Source organism: Sarcophilus harrisii, chromosome 2 (genome assembly GCF_902635505.1).
Source record: "Sarcophilus harrisii chromosome 2, mSarHar1.11, whole genome shotgun sequence".
Classification (NCBI taxonomy): domain Eukaryota; kingdom Metazoa; phylum Chordata; class Mammalia; order Dasyuromorphia; family Dasyuridae; genus Sarcophilus; species Sarcophilus harrisii.
In genome coordinates, this window is record NC_045427.1 from 433,857,608 (window position 1) to 433,877,107 (window position 19,500).

General features: G+C 42.9%; 2 protein-coding genes across 4 annotated transcripts in view; one reads left to right on the top strand and one right to left on the bottom strand.

Annotated features, from left to right (window-relative positions):
• The first annotated feature begins 1,197 nt into the window (after positions 1-1,197).
• PDRG1 (p53 and DNA damage regulated 1) lies at positions 1,198-6,784 on the top strand. Of its 2 annotated transcripts, none has more exons than XM_003757016.4 (5): positions 1,198-1,359; positions 1,586-1,661; positions 2,642-2,716; positions 5,039-5,119; positions 5,745-6,784. In XM_003757016.4, the coding sequence occupies exons 1-5, from the start codon at positions 1,273-1,275 to the stop codon at positions 5,825-5,827; spliced, it is 402 nt and encodes a 133-aa protein (XP_003757064.1). In that variant the 5' UTR covers positions 1,198-1,272; the 3' UTR covers positions 5,828-6,784. The 2 variants fall into 2 exon arrangements, with proteins under 2 accessions (XP_003757064.1, XP_031809981.1); XM_031954121.1 differs by having other exon boundaries at positions 1,198-1,317.
• Positions 6,785-8,608: 1,824 nt separating this feature from the next.
• The window catches only part of TTLL9 (tubulin tyrosine ligase like 9), a 44,851-nt gene continuing 33,959 nt past the window's right edge, over positions 8,609-19,500 (bottom strand). For both annotated transcript variants that reach the window (XM_031954119.1, XM_031954120.1), the window contains 5 exons: positions 16,486-16,544; positions 14,289-14,485; positions 13,272-13,385; positions 9,909-10,030; positions 8,609-9,014 (listed from right to left, as the gene is read on the bottom strand). In XM_031954119.1, coding sequence (XP_031809979.1) covers positions 8,938-9,014; positions 9,909-10,030; positions 13,272-13,385; positions 14,289-14,485; positions 16,486-16,544 — 569 coding nt within the window. In that variant the 3' untranslated portion in view covers positions 8,609-8,937. The remainder of the gene's footprint in view (positions 9,015-9,908; positions 10,031-13,271; positions 13,386-14,288; positions 14,486-16,485; positions 16,545-19,500) is intronic.

Below are 19,500 nucleotides of genomic sequence, written 5' to 3' on the forward strand. Positions count from 1 at the left end.
GGGACAAACCCCGGGTATCACGAGACGGCATCGCCCCGCGAGCCTTGGTGGCCCGGAGGAAAAGCATGAATGTATAAGCTGACGGCCTCTGGGGATTGGCGGGAATAGCCCAGCCTTTTGAGAAGTTAGTGCACGAACACCCAACGTTCCAGAGGGGGTGACTCGGGCGTCAGACCCAGAGTTGCGCCACCTCGTGGCCCTATTCCCGCTTGGGCTAAGCCGGCTTTGACTCTTCGGGACGCCGTTGGGGCTTTCTTGGCAAAGACAGCCCGGACTGGTTGGCCCCTTCCCTGCCCAGCTCACCATACGGCTGAGCGCGGGATTAAGGGCCTGGCCCGGGCTCGCGCAGACAGCCTCGGGCTCGATCTGAACTCACGAGGTGCTCTCTTCCCAGCTCAGGCGCAGCATTCCCTCCATTGGCGGCCAGCGCTAACTGTCTGCACCCCGCTTGCCTGTAGTCCTCGGAGGGCGGGAAAGGAGGCGGGAGCGCCGGGCTTTTGCAGCGCCAGCACCGAGCCGCCCCGCCGCAGGGGACGGAGCCTCTTTGGGACCGGTATCTCCGCCGGGGAGCTGGTTGAGTCTTGTTGCGCCCGCGGGACCTAAGAGTAATACGTGCGGGAGCTCAGAGACTGATTTTGCCTTAGCGGAGAGAAGCGGCATCACTCCGACAGCGCTCCCTTCCCCAGTACGCGCTCTGCACGCGGTGCCTCCTCCGTCCTCACGGCAGCCCTGGGAGGTGCCCGTTTTACAGGTGAAGCAGCGGGAGGCCCACCCGGCCCGCCCCGAATCTAGATCTAACAAGCACCGAGCGCTGGAAAAGAACAGGACAGGGTTCCCTGCAGAGCCGCGCTTGTCGCGCATTTTACGGAGCCAATGGTGACCCGGGTAGAGATGAGGTTGCGGAGGCGGGCAGAGGGGGGCGCTGCTCTTTGCCGCATCCCTCCCCTGAGGCGCCGGGTTCCTCTCCCAACTTACTTAACCAGGGCTCTGCGTGCGTCCGGTCCGTCTGGGAGACGCGCGTGAGGGCTTCAGCCTGAGGGGGGCGCCGACGTACCCGACTCTTTCCAGCTTACGCTTCTTCGAGCCGAGAAGGCATCGTCACGTGGTCCCAAAGGCCGTCCCACATTTGTTCCCCCCCGCCCCGCCCCGCCCCCCGGCGTGCGGCCTGGCTTACGTGTACCACGTGCGCCAGGAGCAGCTGGCGACTCGTAGCGTTGCCGCGGCGGTGGCGCGTGCGCAGAGGGGAGCCGCTGGGCCGCACCATCGCCGGTCATGCTGGGCCCCGAATCCGAGCGCGTGTTGCGTTACCTGAGCGAGGTAGAGGAGCTGGCCGAGGCGGTGCTGGCCGACAAGCAGCAGGTCCCTGAGGGCCCCGAGAACGGGCGGAACGGGCTTCTTACTTCCTGCCCTCCTTCTTCCTTCATTCTCCCCTTCACACTTCCCTTGTCCCGACTCTGAGCCGGAAGATGGGTCCTTATGCAACCGGGGTCTTGGGGCGGGGACGGCGGGCCGGGCCAAAGTTGCCCTCCGACACTTCCCCCTTTCTTGGCCCCGCCGTGATGTCTGGCTTTGGGTTTTTCCCTAGATAGTGGACTTGGACTTGAAAAGGAACCAGAACCGGGAAGCCCTGAGGGCTCTGCAGAGAGACCCTAGCCCGTCAGGTAAGTCTGGCCGAGTGGGGTCGGGGGTCATTCCCGGGGTCGGGGGTCATTCCCGGGGTCGGGGGTCGTTCCCTGCGTCGGCGCGCCTGCCAGTGCTGCAGTACCAAGCACAAAGCGCTTTCTCCTCTGGGTAGAGCGAGGGAGACCCTTCGTTGGAAGCGTTTCAGCCCCTCATATGTCGTTATGTGCTGTGATTCTAGCTTGTGTGAAAGGGAAGGAGAGGGCTGTTGAGGGCTCTGCGCTTGGGAAACATTAGCCTCGATGGAACTCTCCCCGAGCTTCTAGGAGTGTGCGTATGAGCAAGCCCGGCTTTGCGGTGACTTTTAGGGTCCATATCACTTATCTTTACATCAGTGTGGCGAAGAGGGGAGGAAAAGGAAAAAATCAAACCAGGCAAACGCTATCTGCATCTGAAATTCCCATCACTTTTTTGCTGGGTGCAGAACATACTATCACAAATATATACAGGAAACCTCTTTGAGGACGGGGGTCCGGGTTCTGATCGTTTTTCTTTCCCGGATAGTGAAGATAGGAATCTGGGGCTTTGGGGCTTTGTTTTGATAAAGTTTTTAAAAAAAACAATTCCGTAGAAGAAGAGATTAGAGGTCTCCTTTTTTTTTTTTTTTTTTTTTTTTTGTTTGTTTGGCACTAAATTGGGTCTTATATTTTATCACCTTTCTCAGCGAGTTATGAATACCTGAAGTCTTAGAAGTATACGAATAAATAATAGCAGGCATGTAGCACTTGAAGATTTGTAAAGTGCTATACTGTTATCTCATTCAATTCTTATAATCACCTTGTAAGGGAAATACTATTATCTGACTTACAGATGAGGAAACCGGGGCTGAAAATAGCTAAGTTGATTTGTATAGGGTCAAACAGCCAGTAAATATAGGGGTGGATATGAGGCCAAGTCTTCCTGATTCCAGATCCAGAAATACTATTTTATCAAGCTGACCATGGCACGTTTACTATTTCAGATAAAGTGATGGTTTGTTTTGGAAACATGTTTATCAAGCTTCCCCGACCACGGACAAAGGATATGATTCAGAAAGGTAAGGAACCCCAAACTGTTCTGTGAACACTGTGGCTCTACCTCCCAAATCAGTTTTTGCATAGTTTAGGCTTGGGTCTTAATTAGAACTTATCACAAAGTCTCAGTCCCAAGGTTAATAGCCTTGGTCCTAGAGATCCCACTTTGGAGCATATATCTCAGAGACAGAAAGTTTATATATATATATATATATATATATATATATATATATATATATATAAAGTTTATGTTTATATATATATATATAAATAAACTATATATAATATATATATATAAAGTTTATATATATATATATAAATAAACTATATATAATATATATATATAAAAAGTTTATATATATATATAAATAAACTATATATAATATATATATAAATAAACTATATAATATATATATATATATATATAAACTATATATAATATATGTATATGTATATATACATACTATATATAATATATATGTGTATATATATGTATACACACATATATATTATATATAGTTTATATATATATAAACTTTATATATACACCAAAATATTCATAGCTACATTTTTTTATAATAGCAAAAAACTTGAAACAAAGTGGGTATGTGTTGGTTATGGAATAGCTATAAGAAACAAGAGGAAGAATTCAAAGAAAGATAAGATTTGTTTGAATTGATGCAGAGTAGTAAGATGGATCAGTAAAATCATAAACACAATGACTACAATGAAAAAAAAAGTCTTAGACCTCAAAACCTTCTTGGAACCAGTTTTTTGAAGGGGAGCTGGGAGGAAGAAGTTGTAGGGTATCGATGCAGAAAGATGAGGCCAAGAGCTGTATTCTTCATTGGAGAAGAAGGAATTGGACATCCTACCATCCTGATACAATGGGAAGAGTACTGACTGAACAGCCAGGATCTGGGGTTCCAGGTCTACAAAATTCTGCCTGAATCCATAAAAAGGTATTGCTGTCTGTGTGACCTTGGAGAAGTCACAACTTTGAGGGTCTCAATTTTTTCATTTTAAAAATAGACTAGACAATCTCTGATATTTCCTCCAACCCTGACTTTCTGATCATTGCATAAAGGAATCAGAATTACCAAACAGGGTTATAATAGTTTTGAAATCATTTGAAAACAAAGTAATTGACAGAGTTCTTGGTGTGTAATCCTAAAAAAAAAATTTTTACAGCCTGATCCAACCTCTCATCTCTTCACTTGTATACCATCCCTTCATTTTAGCTAGGTCCATTTCTTAGATTTGTCTGGCACACTACTCTGTTGATCTTGCTGGTATCTTCTTGCAAAGGTCTTTCTCCTATCATTGTTTTCTGTAAATTGTATATTTAAGTTGTATTCTTAAAGGTTAACACCAGTCTTACTTCTGCATCTTCTCACTTGGTGTGTTAATCTGTGCCACTCAACAGACATTTAAACATTTCCAGCCAGGTGCTCTTTGGATGTTCTCATTTCTTTATGTACTACGTACATAGGAAGTGTTTTATAATTCTTTGTTAATGGTGAAACTCTTGACATCCTGTCATAAGGAAACATTTCAAAGCTGCAAAGAATTTTATGTTGGTTTTTTTTGTTTGTTTGTTTGTTCAGTTTTTGTGAGGCAGTTGGGTTTAAGTGACTTGCTCAAGGTTACACAGCTAGGATTAAGTGTCTGAAGCAGGATTTGAACTCAGATCCTCCCAACTCCAAGGCTGGTGCTCTATCCCCTGCACCATCTAACTCCCCCACTCTCTCCCCCCCCAAGGGATTTTAGATAACATCTAGAACAATTTAATTGTTTTTCAAAGGTGGAGTCAGGGAAAGTCACTTGCCTGTAATCACCTAGCAAGTTGTATGCAAGCTTTGTTTTATAAGTCTATGGCTTCCTTCATGTTCCAGTCCAGTTGGCATTATGGTTCATACATTCTTAGTCTTAACTAACTCCTTTTCCTGTTACATAACAGTAAGCTTCATAAGGCTGGTTCCAGCAACATTGGACTGCTTCCCCTCCCACTCCTCAAACACAACTGCCTTTTTTCTGCTAGTCTTTGGGACCTTGGTAGAGCATAATAGACCTCCCATTCCCACTCCTCCAGATTATTCTGTTGACAGACACTGTGGTGGTGTGTGGAAAGGTCACACAACTTGTTAGGACACCTGGAGTTGTCGTAACATTCGCTAGCTGTGTGACTAGTGGACAAATCATTTGGTCCCAGCTTCAGTTTCTTCCTCTCTAAGGATAATGCTCATTGCACTGCCTGCTTCACAGAATTTGTGAAGAAAGTGTTTTTAAAATTGCAAAGTGCTCTGAAAATGTTAGCTGCTATAATTTTTTTGTTGTTTTTTCAGATCAGGAACATCTAGATGAGGAAATAGAGAAACTCCGGAAACAGTTGAAAAAGAAGGTCAACCGTCTCTTAGAAGCCCAAGGTAAATAGTTCCTTAGTGGGAACTGAAAAGTGGGAAAAGTCAAAACCTAAATCCCAATTGAGCATGAATCTCAGAAGTTGAAGTAGAACAAATGAATGTAGGCATCTGGAAAGTAAACAAGGTGGGCATAGAGTTGGAACTATTTACCTACCTATTACCAGGTAATATGTAGTTCCATTAAAATTTCCTCATAAAGTTGTGTTCTCCACTTTGGTCACTTTGAATTAACTCATGATAAAAATTGAATCTTGGAAAGAGAAAGATGATTCAGGGGAGATAGATCTTTATGATCTTGGGTGAGTCCCAAACTGGCTCCTCTTCCAAGGTAGTGATTGCAGTTTATGAGTGGCCAGGAAAGCCCCTGAGATAAATGATGAAATAAGAGTCTATGAACCCCCTAAGAATCCTTCCAAAACTCAAGCTGAGTGAGAGAATCACTGTTGCTTAGCGCAACTAAACTGTTTTTGCTTAGCTTTTCTTAGTAGACCATTAGTTCTTCCCATGACAGTGTGTTGAAGCCAAATAAACTTTCTTTTGCCTAGCTAGAATGTGGTGGGACTAGCCAGCACCACCTCCATTTCATTCTTACACTCTCTCTGAATCATTGACTTGATTCTCCCCATAGGTAAACCGGAGTTGAGGGGATTTAACTTGAAGCCATTGAGCCAAGAGGAGATGAGAGCCCTTAATGTCATCTTGAAAGGATGAAGTTCAGCAATCAAGGCCCAGCATGGGGACTTAAATCATTCATCCCTAAATGTCCACAGAACTGTTTTATCACTATGCCAGTAAAGCAGTGTAGGAACTAGCTTCAGAAATCTATCAGATTGCAGTTTGCTACTAAAGACTTTTTTGTTTACAAAATTTGGCTGCTCTATTAAGGCCAGGAACTTAACAGCCTGTTATTATCCACCCAGGACACCACTAGGGTGGGCTGAAACACCAAGCCTATTGATAGTGCTTGGAGAAGATCCAAGATGAGAGGCTGGGGCAACAGCAGTGGGAGCATTAGAACGACTGCCACAGGCACTTCCAACAATGTCCTGCTGTCTGGGAGGGTGCGTTTTTCCTCTGCCTCAGACCCACAGCTTGACTATTGTTCTAGTTCTGGGGAAGGGAGTGGGAGAGTATGAGCTCTTCATTCCAGCATAACCCCTCCACTGTGGAGAAAGGATGAAGAAAGACTTCACAGGGCAATGACTGAGTTTATAGTAGGTATAAGTAGAGCAGCAAAGCTTAATGGTGGTTTGTGATAGACAGGAAACCTTTATTTGTGGTTCACCACACAGTTCATGCAACTAGTGCTAAAGACAGAGTTCACATTTCCCAACACAGCTCCCTCTTTTCAGTTCTTTTTGAGTTCTGATTACATCAGAGCTTTTAATAGACTCTTGTTAATACCTCATAGATCAGGCTTTGTTGAGGCTTTGTCTCGACTTTAAGCAAAAGGAATTGCTCCAGCAGTTGTTTCTTCAGTAATTTCAGGGCTTAAGGAAAATTTACTATTGAACATTTCTCTATCTATAGTCCTGTAGCTTCATGGAATTTGCCAGAGTCTATTCCTTGAGGTGGAAATATCTCATGATTATACCAAGTTAATTTCTAAAGAGCCATAAAACAATAAAAAAAAAACCTGAGCAGAATAAAGTCCCTGGATGGAATTAATCTCCCGTGTCTGTGATTTGTTATGCTTGAAACAATTTCCAGTGTTTGCAAATGGTATACTCTTCTGCAGAGATATAATGGTCAATGTGATCAGTGGTATCCCATTGTTAGAGGTTGTTATTTACCTTGCATGTATACTACTGCACCTCAAATGTGAGATCACTTTGAAAAGGAAAAATGTATGCTATCCATAATCATGTAGGAATGTACAATTAGAGAAGCTGAACTGTGGATTTCTATTAAGCCAGATTAGGAAGGTAGGAAGGAAAGGTGAGGTCTGGAATGCAGCTAGTGGCTCCTGATACTGATTAAATAATGCCCATACTTGCACTGATCTCTTATGACTCCTAGTTGGGACCTTACCCTTCTCACTTAGGCTCCATTCTCCTCACTCTAGCGTCATTATTGGCTGTGCTAGAGAGTGTGCTCCCTGACCTTGAATTAGATGCTTGGCCTTTTACTGGCATGAGTGGGACTCAGAGCCGGTCACTTCCTTTCTTTAATTTCCTTTTCTGTAAGATAGTGATGATACTTCAACCGTCTTCCTCACAAGGTTGTGAAGAAAGTGCTTTACAAACTTTAAAGCTATATAAGTGTATTTATAGCAGGATTTATAAAGTGTATTCTGGAAATCTGATGCTATAGCATCATCCATGTAGAAAGGAGATTAAAATTGGCCTTTAAAGTTAGCAAAGTACTTTAAGTCCATTAGCATAGGCACATTGGATGACTGCTTTTATAGAGGAGAAGGAAACACTTTCAGAAAGGATAGGTGATACTTTGTCTTTGGATCATAAGCATGACCTCCGTGAAACCTTTGCTGATCTCTAGCAGTTCTGTTATTTCTTTCATGAACCTTACTTAATGAGTACTTTCTCAGCCCCTCTCAAAGCTTTTGGGTTCATGTTATAGTAGATAGTACAATCTACATTCTTGGATTTCCCTTTGGGCTATAAAGAGCTTGAGACAAGAGACTAATCTATTATCCCTAACCTTTGCAGATATTTTTTTTTTCCTTTGGTCTGGATCTGTGAGTATGATCAAACAACTTCTGCAGTAAAACTCAGTTACTATTTTGTAATTTAGCTCCTCAGGTGGGACTGTATCACTGATAGTACTTCAGTCCCAACACGTATCAATCACAGTGCTTCATATATATAAGGGCATAATGTGGTGACTGAATAAATGACATGCTCAGGGTCACATAGCCATTATATGTTAAAAGTAGGACTGCTCTGCCCTTAGAAAGTGTGTAGTAAGTTGCTGGTTGCTTGTTGACCCGGGTAGATGTGAAAAGAGGTAGCCTGACATTAAAGAGCTGGCCTTGGAAGTCAGGAAAACCTGGGATCCTGCTGCACTTCTAATCCATGATGGCTGTGACTGGGCAAGTCAGTCATTCTTTCAAGGTGCCAGGCAAGCGCCTCAGACCATGAAGGAGCTGCTGAGTAGTCATGCTGTATTAGGAGAGGGACTTTCCTAAACAGATGGGAGTTGTTGACACCAGTGAAGTCATGTGTGGTCCATGTGGGAGGTCCACGAGGAAACGAGTTTAAGTGACTTGTCTGAATTCTTTTACCTAAAAAGACCAGATTACCTAAAGCTGGACCTAGTCCTGTAACTGAAGTCTTCTGACTCTGAATTCACACTTTGGCAACCTGGCGGAGGCAATGACTCCCTTGCCCTCCTGGAGCGTTTCCCACTTTTCTAAAATGGGGAACACCTCGCCTGTCTGCCTGGAGGTCGGGGGAGAATGTCTTATGAGTACATATACAAGTGATGTCCAGCATGTCAGCCAACAAATCCCAGCCAGGTCAGAAACAGAAGTCAAATGACGATTTGCTTTTATTAAGAAAAGTTCTTTTTATGGCTGTGAGACTCGCTGAATTTCTCTATAGGTCAAATCCTTAGTTCCCGATCACAGACTAACCCCTGTCAAGGTCACAAACCCATCCAGTTTCCCAGACTGGCACTTCTCCTAAGCACGCTTCACTGGCAGTGCTCCTTGGAGCCAGCAAGTCCAGAGGCTGATGGTCGGTGACATGCTGAGCCAGCAAAACTGTTGGCAGGCCTGAGAGAAACTGGAGGCACTGCTCCAAAGTTGGGAGGGGTCACTGGGCACCTGCGTGGCTCAATTTCCCCATGGTCCACCATGATTAGCCGGTAACTTTCTTCCGGTTGTGAAATGAATGGAAGAGCTGCCTCAGCTGTTTCTTTCTATCGTTATTGCAGCCTGAAATAAAAGCAAAAATGGACAATACTTAAGAACTGGTAAAAAGAAGAGCATGGCTATGGACAAACCTCAGTGTTCTCATCTGTCAAATGGGAATATGAATAGCCCATATACTACTTAAAAGTTTACAAACACATCTCATAAAATCTCTAGGGTAGAGTGTAATCATTACCACCCACATCTGATAGATGAACCAACAGGCCTAATGTGTCCTGGGACCAAGACCAGCTCTTGTTCCCCCCGCTCCCCCTCATACTGTCCTCAAAAGGCAATTTCCAGGAAAGCACATTGAAAAGTAAAACTAAGGAAATGTGAGCTGTTGACACCAAATCAAGTTCAAACTCTTACCTGGTTTTTAAAGGCCCCTTCTGGGCCTTTTCTCACATTCCTTCCTTCCATGGGCCTGTGCTCCAGCTCATTTACATTACCCTTTATCCCACATTTGCTCCATCCCAGGCACAAAAGGAAACCCCACCCAGACCCAATGAACCAGTCTAAACATCTCCAAGAAGCCTTCGTTGGATGTCTTAGTCTTCATGATCTTTCCCTTTCAGACTTCACCTGACTGGAAACACATGGAGACATCCCTACTTTAAAGAATTTAGAATGAAGAAAAAAACGGGCAGTTTGGGAGGACTGCTACAAAGGGCTTCAGAGCAGGGCTAGGTAGGGTACCAGGACTAAGAACCTAGCAGAAGGGGCACACTCAAGAAGTACAAAAGTAAGAACATTTCTGATGAGGACAAAGCAATGTTGTCTAAGGAGACACGTGTATACAGAGAGCTCACAACTGACGGAGAAAAAATGCCCAAATCCAATGGTTTGACACACCTCCCCACTGTCCCCAGACCAGGCCAGGTTGGGAGTACAACCCTCTGAGAAAGCCCCACGTACCCAGATGAGTGTTGGCCACAAAGTTCCCAGTCCCTGATAAGTCGATGCCCTCTTCTCTGCTCACTGGTCCATCATTCCACATGAGGTCAAAGCCGCCAACTCGCTTTTCTTTTCCCGTGAGCCTAGGGGACAGATGGTGTGGATGGGTAGCAAATCCCAGCATGGAAGCAGCCCTGGCAAGGGAAGCCGTGGGAGGGGGCACCAGCCACAGACCTCAAGGACCAGCGCTGGCATAAACCACGGACCCAGGTGGTCAGCGGTGTGAGGACCTGGTCCCCATTTTAGAGAAGTCAGTCAAAGCTCAGACAATTTGCTCATACTTAGAAAGCAATATTAGGGCAAAGCCAGAACTCAGGCCTAGGTTTTCCAATTCAAGTGTACGTCCTCTTAAGAGGTGAAAGCTATAGAAAAGCTGTAGCAGGATAGATTTTGAGGAGAAAGCACTGGGCTTGTAATTAACAGCCATTAACTGACGCCTCTCTAGCAGTTTAAGATTTCAAAGACTCTCCATATCATCCCGTTTGGTCTCCATAATAACTCTATGCAATAGGGAGTAAAAACATTTTTTTTTCCAATGGCTGTGGAGTAGGAACAGGAGGATCCCCATCTTTGTTTAATTTTAATAGCCTTTTATTTACAGGTTATATGTATGGGTAACTTTACAGCATTGACAATGGCCAAACCTCTTGTTCCAATTTTTCCCCTCCTTTCCCCCACCCCCCCCCAGATGGCAGGATGACCAGTAGATGTTAAATATATTAAAATATAAATTAGATACACAATAAATATACATGACCAAACCATTATTTTGCTGTACAAAAAGAATCAGACTCTGAAATATTGTACAATTAGCCTGTGAAGGAAATCCAAAATGCAGGTGGGCAAAAATATAGGGATTGGGAATTCAATGTAATGGTTCTTAGTCATCTCCCAGAGTTCTTTCGCTGGGTGTAGATGGTTCATTTTATTACTGCTCCATTGGCACTAATTTGGTTCATCTCATTGCTGAGGATGGCCAGGTCCATCAGAACTGATCATCGTATAGTATTGTAGTTGAAGTATATAATGATCTTCTGGTCCTGCTCATTTCACTCAGCATCAGTTCATGTAAGTCTCTCCAGGCCTTTCTGAAATCCTCCTGCTGGTCATTTCTTACAGAACAATAACATTCCATAATATTCATATGCCACAATTTATTCAGCCTTTCTCCAATTGATGGGCATCCACTCAGTTTCCAGTTTCTGGCCACTACAAACAGGGCTGCCACAAACATTCATGCACATACAGGTCCCTTTCCCTTCTTTATGATCTCTTTGGGGATCTCCATCTTTGATTCCATTGCTGTGTGATGTAGGAAACTTATCACCTGAGAATTCCCTCTACCACTCTACCCTCATCTGTAACAAATAGCTTTAGAGAGCTACCTGGAAGCAGGATCGCACAGCCACTATGTCAGAAGCAGCTTTGGAATTCAGGCTTCTAGTTGCCCATTTTACAGATGGAAATAGAGGCTGAGTGAAGAAGTGACTTGCCTACACAGCTAGTATTTGGACAAGAGTCCAGCCTCAGACCCTGGCCCTCTGACTCTAGACACAGTTTTCTCACCAGACACACTGCTCTCACTGCTGGCTTTGAGAGCCACATTCACCACCTGCTGGACATCACCTCCACAGACCTGTTTGCTCCATAAAGTCTGGGGAGGTGAGCCTTGCCCTCCCCGACTCCTGTGGCTGCTGTGTGTCTGTGCATATGGCAAGGCACTCTGTAAAGTGCATGGGATCATCAGTTTTGAGCATTCCTCTTACAGAAACCTCTCTCCTTCCCCAAGGACTTTTCATCCCAGCTTGCCCGCTTCCTTTTGTGTGTTGTCTCCCCCCAGTAGATTATAAGCTTCCTGAGAGAAGAAGCTGCCAGTGCCTGGCCCCCAAACTTCTCTGTGAAGCTATTCCTCCCCAACAATTATTCTTTCCCTAGTACGAGTTAAAAAGAAGGATCAGCGCCAAGGCTTCTAACAACCTAGTTTTCTGTGCACGTTAGCATCTGTTGAGAAGCAGTGAGACATAATGGACAGAGAGCCTCCCTCAGAGTCAAGACCCCCTTGGCTGGAGCATCCAATACTTGCTGTGTTGGTGTTAGGCAAGTCATTTAACCTTCCTCTCGCCCTTCTCCTAAGTCTCTAAGACTATAAATTGCAGAGGAGGAGCTGATCTTACCAAGAATTCTCTATACCAATGAAATCACAGCTGGGTCTGGTTAAAAAAAAAATAGCTCCAGTTGGCATTCCTTAGGGCAGGAGTACTTTGATTTACAAGACAACCGTGTTCTTGAAAAGTCGAATAAATCACATTAAGAAAATTAGAATTATAAGTTAAAAATGCTAATTAAAACCACTGTGAAATGCCATCATACAACTGGCTAAGATAACAGAAAAGAAAAATGAGAAATGCTGGAGGGGCTATAGGAGGACAGGCCCACCTAACAAGCTGTTGGTGGAACCATGAACTGATCCAGAACAACTTGAAACTATACTCAAAAAGCTATTAGACTGTGTATACATTTTCAATACTACTACTAGGTCTATACCCCAAAGAAATAAAAAAAAAAAAAGAAAAAGGACCCATTTGTACAAAAATATTTTTAGCAATTCTTTTTGTGACGGCAAAGAATTGGAAACTCCGGAAATCTCTATTGATAAACAGTGGAATGACTGAACAAGTTAAGGTATATGAATGGAATGGAATACTATTGTGCTAATAAGAAGTCATGAAGGGGAGAGTTTTAGAGAAACCTGGGAAGATTTGTATGAAAGCATGTAAAGTGAAGTGGAAGGACCAGGAAAACAATGTACTTAATAATAGCAATATTTTAAGATAATCACCGTGAAAGACTTAGCAACTCTGATCAACATAATAATCATACAATTCCAACGGACTCATGATGAAATATGCTGTCCATCTTGAGAAAGAGAGACCTGATGGACTCAGAGGGCTGATGGAAGCATATTTTCTTTCCTTTTTTTTGGGGGGGGGGGATAGTGGTGGGGAGAGGGATGGAAACATGGCTAATGGGGGAATTTTTTTTGGCATGATTTTTTTTTTGTTGTTTTTCTTTCCTCCCTAATGGATGAGAAGTAAGGGGAAGTAAAGAATTCATTACTGAAAATCAAATAAAATTGAATTTTAAAAAAGTAAAAAATCAGCTGCATCAGGAAAAAAATAATCAATCATAAATTTGTAGGCACTAGGTTGGGACTGGGGGGGGGAACTCAGGAGAACTGAATCTCCTGTCAGTTCCTGTCTCCTAAGAATTAAGACATTATTTTGTGTAAATCAAGGTTTTTAAGGTTAACATCAATGTCCCCACCTGCCCTCCATGTCTACAATGTGCAGTGTGTCTTCCAAAAGGCAAGTCTTGAGTTGGTAGTCCTCCTGGCTGCTGGCAGCGAGGGATGGGGAAGCGTTGACCTCAAGAAGCCACCTGAATATTAGGTGAAAGGAGGTTTGGTGATCTCTCAGCCCTGCAGTAAGATGCCAGATAACCCCATTTGGAACTCTTAGTTTACTCTCAACCTGGTCCACAGGAAGAAAATGAAAACCATTGCTTTGGGGAGAAATCAGCACCATTTGTCATGATGATGATAACAGACCTTTTTATGGCTCTTTCAGCACTTTCAGTATCTATGAACATTTTATTCTCAGAATTCTTTGAAGCCCTATGATCCTCATTTTAGTGAGGATTAAATTGAAGTGCATAGAAAGGAAAAGTTCTCATCCAAGATTGCACAATAAATCAATGGCACATCCAAGGCTAGAACCTAAGCCCAAACCCCTTCTACACTGTGTTGCCTCATGGTGCTCTGAGTTTCTAGATCTAAATTTTTAGATCTTTGAGATGTAGAATGCTGGTTGCCTTATCTAGATGTTCTTTGTACCCCTTACTTAGCTGGTGACCAGATCAGCTGTTTGCTTACCCTCTCTTGCCTGTGTGAATGAAGAAGGCTGTATTGCAGTGAGGAGTTGTTAGGGACTGGTCTTGGGGGTTCTCTGGGTTTGGGGACAAGTGGAACATACTGAGGAGCTTTCTCCAAATTGCACGATGCATGCAGACACAGGTTGGGATGGAGCCAGACAGCTCTTACCTTTGGCTAGTAGTGGTTAGACATGGGCATCCTGTAAGCTATAAAAGGGTCTGCCTTGTACAAAGCCATTATAGAATAGGAAGGACCAATCTATGAAACATCACTTAGCTCAGACTGAACTGTGGAACTGGCCATCCCCAGGAATGGCCCACTCTGTGGACAGACCACCCTGAGCAAGAGCCAGCCCACGGGATGGGCCATTGCACAGAATGCACTGTCCCTGCCCACACAAAACCCCTTACGGTTTGAGGTTCTGGTCGATGAGAATGTCATAGCCATATAGCTCAAAGCAGTGCTTATCACTGATGATGACTTTCTGCACACTTTGCAGGCTTTTGATGAAGATGTTGTCCATGTCCTGGAAGAGCGTCTCCACAGCCTCAGGGCCATGCTTGGAAGTTAGGTACTGGCGAAATCGCTGGATCATCCATTTGCAGCCCTGCCATAGAATCACAGGCTCAGCTGAAGGAACCTCAGGCTGCAAAACCCTGCAGCTAGCTCACAGGGATCAGGGAAGATAGAGAAGATTTCAACTTAATCCAACCCCACCCCACCCCTGTCATTTTATAGAAGCCCCAAGATGTAGAATGTTTGTCCTTTGTCAGATAGGTAACAATTAACAAAGTCTGGATTTGGACCTGGGACCACTGACTCCCACTCTAGAGCTCTTTCCATTGAACCTTACTATCCTTCAAAACCTGGGATGACTTGGGGGTCCTGAATTATCAGGCAGAAGAGCCAAATGATTGTTAAGTGAGCATATTAGGGTTTAACAAAATCAACTTTTAGGAAGTATCCTTGGTTCAAATCACATTTAGTCCCACCTGCTAGTTCACAGTAACAGGGAAATCTCTAGTGTAGGGTTTCTGCTTAAGCCCTCAACTAACCAGAAAATTCCATTTCATTTCTGTTGTACTAAATCACTGTCTAGTTCTCAGATACAGGCCCTATCTTCTGGGAGCTGATAGTCAGGGACACTGGAACCTTCCTTTTTGGTTCCATGGCAAATGAAGTTTCTTGGGCTCTCATTTATTGGACTAGATAATCTCCATGGTCCTCATTCGTTTTCTCCTCTCAAGATTTGAGTAAGAAAAAAGTCCATCACCTAGGCTCAGCATTTTAACACCCTTGCCTGTCCATCACTGGTGAAATTGTAAAGCTGTTTATAGAGTTTGTACAGACTCTGAAAAAAATAACCCAGAGCATAGAATCTTGAATCCAAAGAAGAATCAAGATCATCCATTGTTTGACAGATAAGGAAAAGCAGGTTAGGGGGATGAAGTATTCTGCTTAAGCTTACACAGAAAAGTTAGTAGAAATGAGAAGTGAACCCTTGTCTCTGAGACTCTTAACCTCTTCCTTTATTGTGGTAGGGAATTATATGGGTATATATCTTCATACGAGAATGGCTGGATATCACTGTGGCTACATGACCCTGTGAGCCTCCTGACACTTACCTGGAGAGGGTTCCTGAAGCCTTGCCAGTGGGAAGTCCTGTGTGGGAGGGCTTACACAGCTCGAATGGAAAAGTCTAAAAGCCTAGGTAGTGAGCAGCTTTGTGTCCTCCAAGTGCCCTCTTGGGGCCATCTGCCAAGAAGCTGTGGCCTCTCGGGCCACATGACAAGTGCCTATGTCAGATTCACTGGCTCAGCCCCTCAGCAGTCAGAGGGATTGGTAAAACAGCTATAGATGTTGGAGTTTTACTTGACTTCTTTTCAGTGCTGGTGAACTTTGGGGTTGAAGTGTGTGTGTGTGTGTGTGTGTGTGTGTGTGTGTGTGTGTGTATGTGTCTCAATGAACTAAGGAAAAGAAGCATGGTACAATGGGAAAAGGAAAGAGAAGAGAGAAGGGAGAGAGAGAGAGAGAGACAGGGAGGTAGATTTGGAGTCAGAGGACCTGGATTCAAATGATACCTCTGTCATTGCCTATGACCTTGGACTAGTCACAACTTCATTGGCCTTCAGTTTCCTCATTTGTAAAATGAGAAGATTGGACTACACAGCCTTAGAGGTGCTTTTAATTTCAAAATTTATGATCTTTCAAATAAATAAATCAACTTTCAGCAAACCAGAGACCATCCAGTGGCAGCAAGAGAGATAGAAGATTTTTTTCTTCAATAATTCTCGGGCCAGTCAGGAAAGGGCAAGTAAGTGAGAGCAGAAAATAAGTGGGTCAAAACCCCTGATAGGTCAGGAATCTACCTTTCCAGTCTTGGGGTCAGAGTCCATCCCAACCAAGCCCTCCCCGAAGAATGGGCTTCTGGGTGGAATAGGTTTTCTTCCTTGTGGGAAACTGTCCCTTGCCCCAAGTCCCCCAAGGCTTCAGATGCTGGTTATCAAGGATGTAATGACCCAAGAAGCCTTGCTCCCAGGACCCTGGGGATGCTTGTCTTTGGTCCATGCCCTTGGATAGGAGCAACAGTTTCTGCTGCTCACTCACCTTCTCTGGATCATAGTCAGGGGATGTCTTCTGCACAGCAACATTGGTGAGGTGAACATCTGACAGAGGTAAGCAGTCAAGGTCTAGGATTAGAAACTAAGAAATCCTTCCCTCCACAACTGGGCAGGGAGCTAACCATGTCCCCCAACCTCCCACACTTATCTTAGTGGCAAGTTTTTCCATCCTCCATTCCAGGATGAAGCTAGGAAAGATACTGCATTTAGGATCTCAGAATCTTATAGGGCCAGAGCTTAAAGGGTTTTAGATTGCCATTTTGTGCAATCTATGTACTTAACAGATGGGGGAAAAAATGGATGTCCAGAGAAGAGAAATGGCCAAAGACGGCTGGACAAGATAGAAGTCACTTCCATTCTCTGGGTCTCAGTTTCCTCATCTGTAAATTGAGGGAATTGAACAAGATAATCTCAAGGGTCCCTTCTAGTTCTAAATTCTTCCCATTTCAAAGTTAACAATCACTATTGTGTTCCGATGATTAATGTGATGCCTAATGATGTGACAAAAAAAGAATCTAGCATTGTTAATGATCCTAAAGTTCTAGACTAAAAGCTGAAGGCTTTGTTGGTGCACAGGTAGGGTCTCCATTGCCACTGTCCGTTGGAGAATGGTGATTTATAAGAGAAAGACAGATTCTGGACTTCTGGACATGGCTTAAAATATAAGAATAGTGATGGAGCTGATATCCAGGGATGGAACACACTGCCCAAAGGCCAGTAAAAACATGAAAAAAAAAGACCTGATCAAGAAAGAATGGCAGGATCTGGGGGAGGGGTGGGGGGAAGGAGGGGAAAAATTGGAACAAAAGGTTTGGCAATTGTCAATGCTATAAAATTACCCATGCATATAACTTCTAAATAAAAAGCTATAATAAAAAAAGGAAGAATGACAGGAAAGAGACTCAGCAAATCATAGACAAGAAGAGAACAAGCACAAGACTTCTGGCTCAAAATATAGGTAGTTAACTTGGCCAACTAGAGATCCTTATATAAAGAGGCAAATTTGATCTCACTGGTGTCAGTGAAATTTGATAGGACAAGACTCATAACTGGTATGTAACTCTGAAAAGGTTTACAGTCAAAAGGTAGTGAATCAATAAAATAAATAATAATAGTGTAATAGTAAATCAATAAAAAGAGGAGGAATTTAGTAGCATTACATATTAAGAAAATAGATATACTCATGAAATTCAAGAACCAGAAGAGGAAATATGACACAAAGTATTTGTGTTAGGATTTATTGCAGAGGAAGAAGAGCAATACTATCGTGACTTATAGGCTTCCTTTAAAGAAGGAATTAAAAAGGAGTTTGGGAACAGGTGAAAAACTATGCATTCCAGATATGGTAATATAATATTACAGTTTTAAGGGACTTCAATATATGCAATATATGCTAAAACTCTTTCTCTGCCGAAAGCAGAGCAGCTGATAAATTTATGATTTGTATTAATGATAATTTTATCCTTCAAAAGGTGAAGAAAGCAACTGCTGTTCTGAACTTGATTCTGATCAACAAAAAGGAACCGAATGCTGAAGATGAACCTTGAGAACAAGAGATCATAACATAATAAAGATAGTGATGGAGAAGAAAGCTGGCCACAACCTATAGGCACCAGAGCAGATCCAAATTCAGGGAAAGGATGGCCTAAATGATATTGAGAGTAGTTGGCCTAAGAAGGATGGGAAATTGTCAAGAATAAGCAGAAATTATTCCATCAGGGGGTTAAAATGTTGCCTTGATGTAGATATACAGGGAATTCATCAACTACCTCAGATTACAAAAGGACAAGGACAGCAAATGAAAGCTATAACAAGTAATGAAGAATGAAAACAAAGCAACATAGTTCCATAAGAATCAGCAAGTATGCTAAAACTCTACAGGAAGTGCAAGTGCCAACCAGGAAGGACACAGTTATATTAGAAGCAAAGGGAAGATCAAAGAAGAGTCCAAAGAGTGGATAAAAGCATGATAACTGGTAACAGTGAGAAGGATGAACTTTTCAACTCTTATTTTGTTCCTTCATTTTCTTCCAATGAGAAAAAAATTTGGATTGGTTTAGTTAATGAAGAGTATAGGTAAGCAGTAAGGAGCTATCAGACAAGTAAGTCACTGGGCCCAGATGACCTACATATTGCGGTACTGAAAAAACTAGATGTGACTGATGAGCCATTGCTAGTGATTTTTAAAAGATCATGGGAGTTTACAATAGTACCTGAGACTTAAAGAAGAGCAAATATACCCATTAAAAAAAAGGGGGGATGAAGAACAGTATTTACTAACATAGATAAGTAAGCTTGACTCTACAAAATTGTGGAACACACAATTAAATGTATTGAATGTGAACATTTAATTCAACACCAATTAAAATTGTTGAGGGTCAACTATATGCAAAGCATCCAAGAATTTAATTCTATTAAGGGAATACAATACACAAATGCATAATAAGCAAATACAATGTGCATTCATGGGAAGAAATTAAAAGGAAGATTTAAGACAGAGAATACCACCAATTGGAGAGATAAAGGAAAAGGGAATGAATGTAAGCTCCTCTCACAGTAGAAATCTATTCATTCATCGCATTTGTATCCAACAGTTAGCACATGGTGTTTAATAATCAAGTCAACAAGCATTTCTTAATCTTAAGGCATTGTACTAAGCAGTGAGTTAAGAGGAAAGGTAAAGGACATTCTTGTGAAGGTACTTATGAGCAAAAAAAGGAAACAATGGACAAGTGTGTAAAATATACAAGATAAATTGGAGATATAGTTGATTAGTTGATAACTAAAAACCAACCTTGACTTCATCAAATCAAGCCACACCTAGTTAAGTTCACTTCCTTTTTTGACAGAGCAACTTAACTGGTACTTCAAGAAAGTGTCATATTTTATTTGTGCTATTTATGCTGTTAGACTGAGTGCCTTGAGAGCAGACCTGTTTTACTTCTCTATTTGTCCCCCTAATGCTTAGCACTGGTGTCACAAATAGTAAGCATGTGATACA

Coding starts and splice junctions, on each gene's coding strand:
- PDRG1 (XM_003757016.4), top strand. CDS start 1,273: ATGCTGGGCCCCGAATCCGAGCGCGTGTTGCGTTACCTGAGCGAGGTA. Junction 2,717..5,038: donor AAAGGATATGATTCAGAAAG/GTAAGGAACCCC, acceptor TTGTTTTTTCAG/ATCAGGAACATCTAGATGAG. Junction 5,120..5,744: donor CCGTCTCTTAGAAGCCCAAG/GTAAATAGTTCC, acceptor TTCTCCCCATAG/GTAAACCGGAGTTGAGGGGA.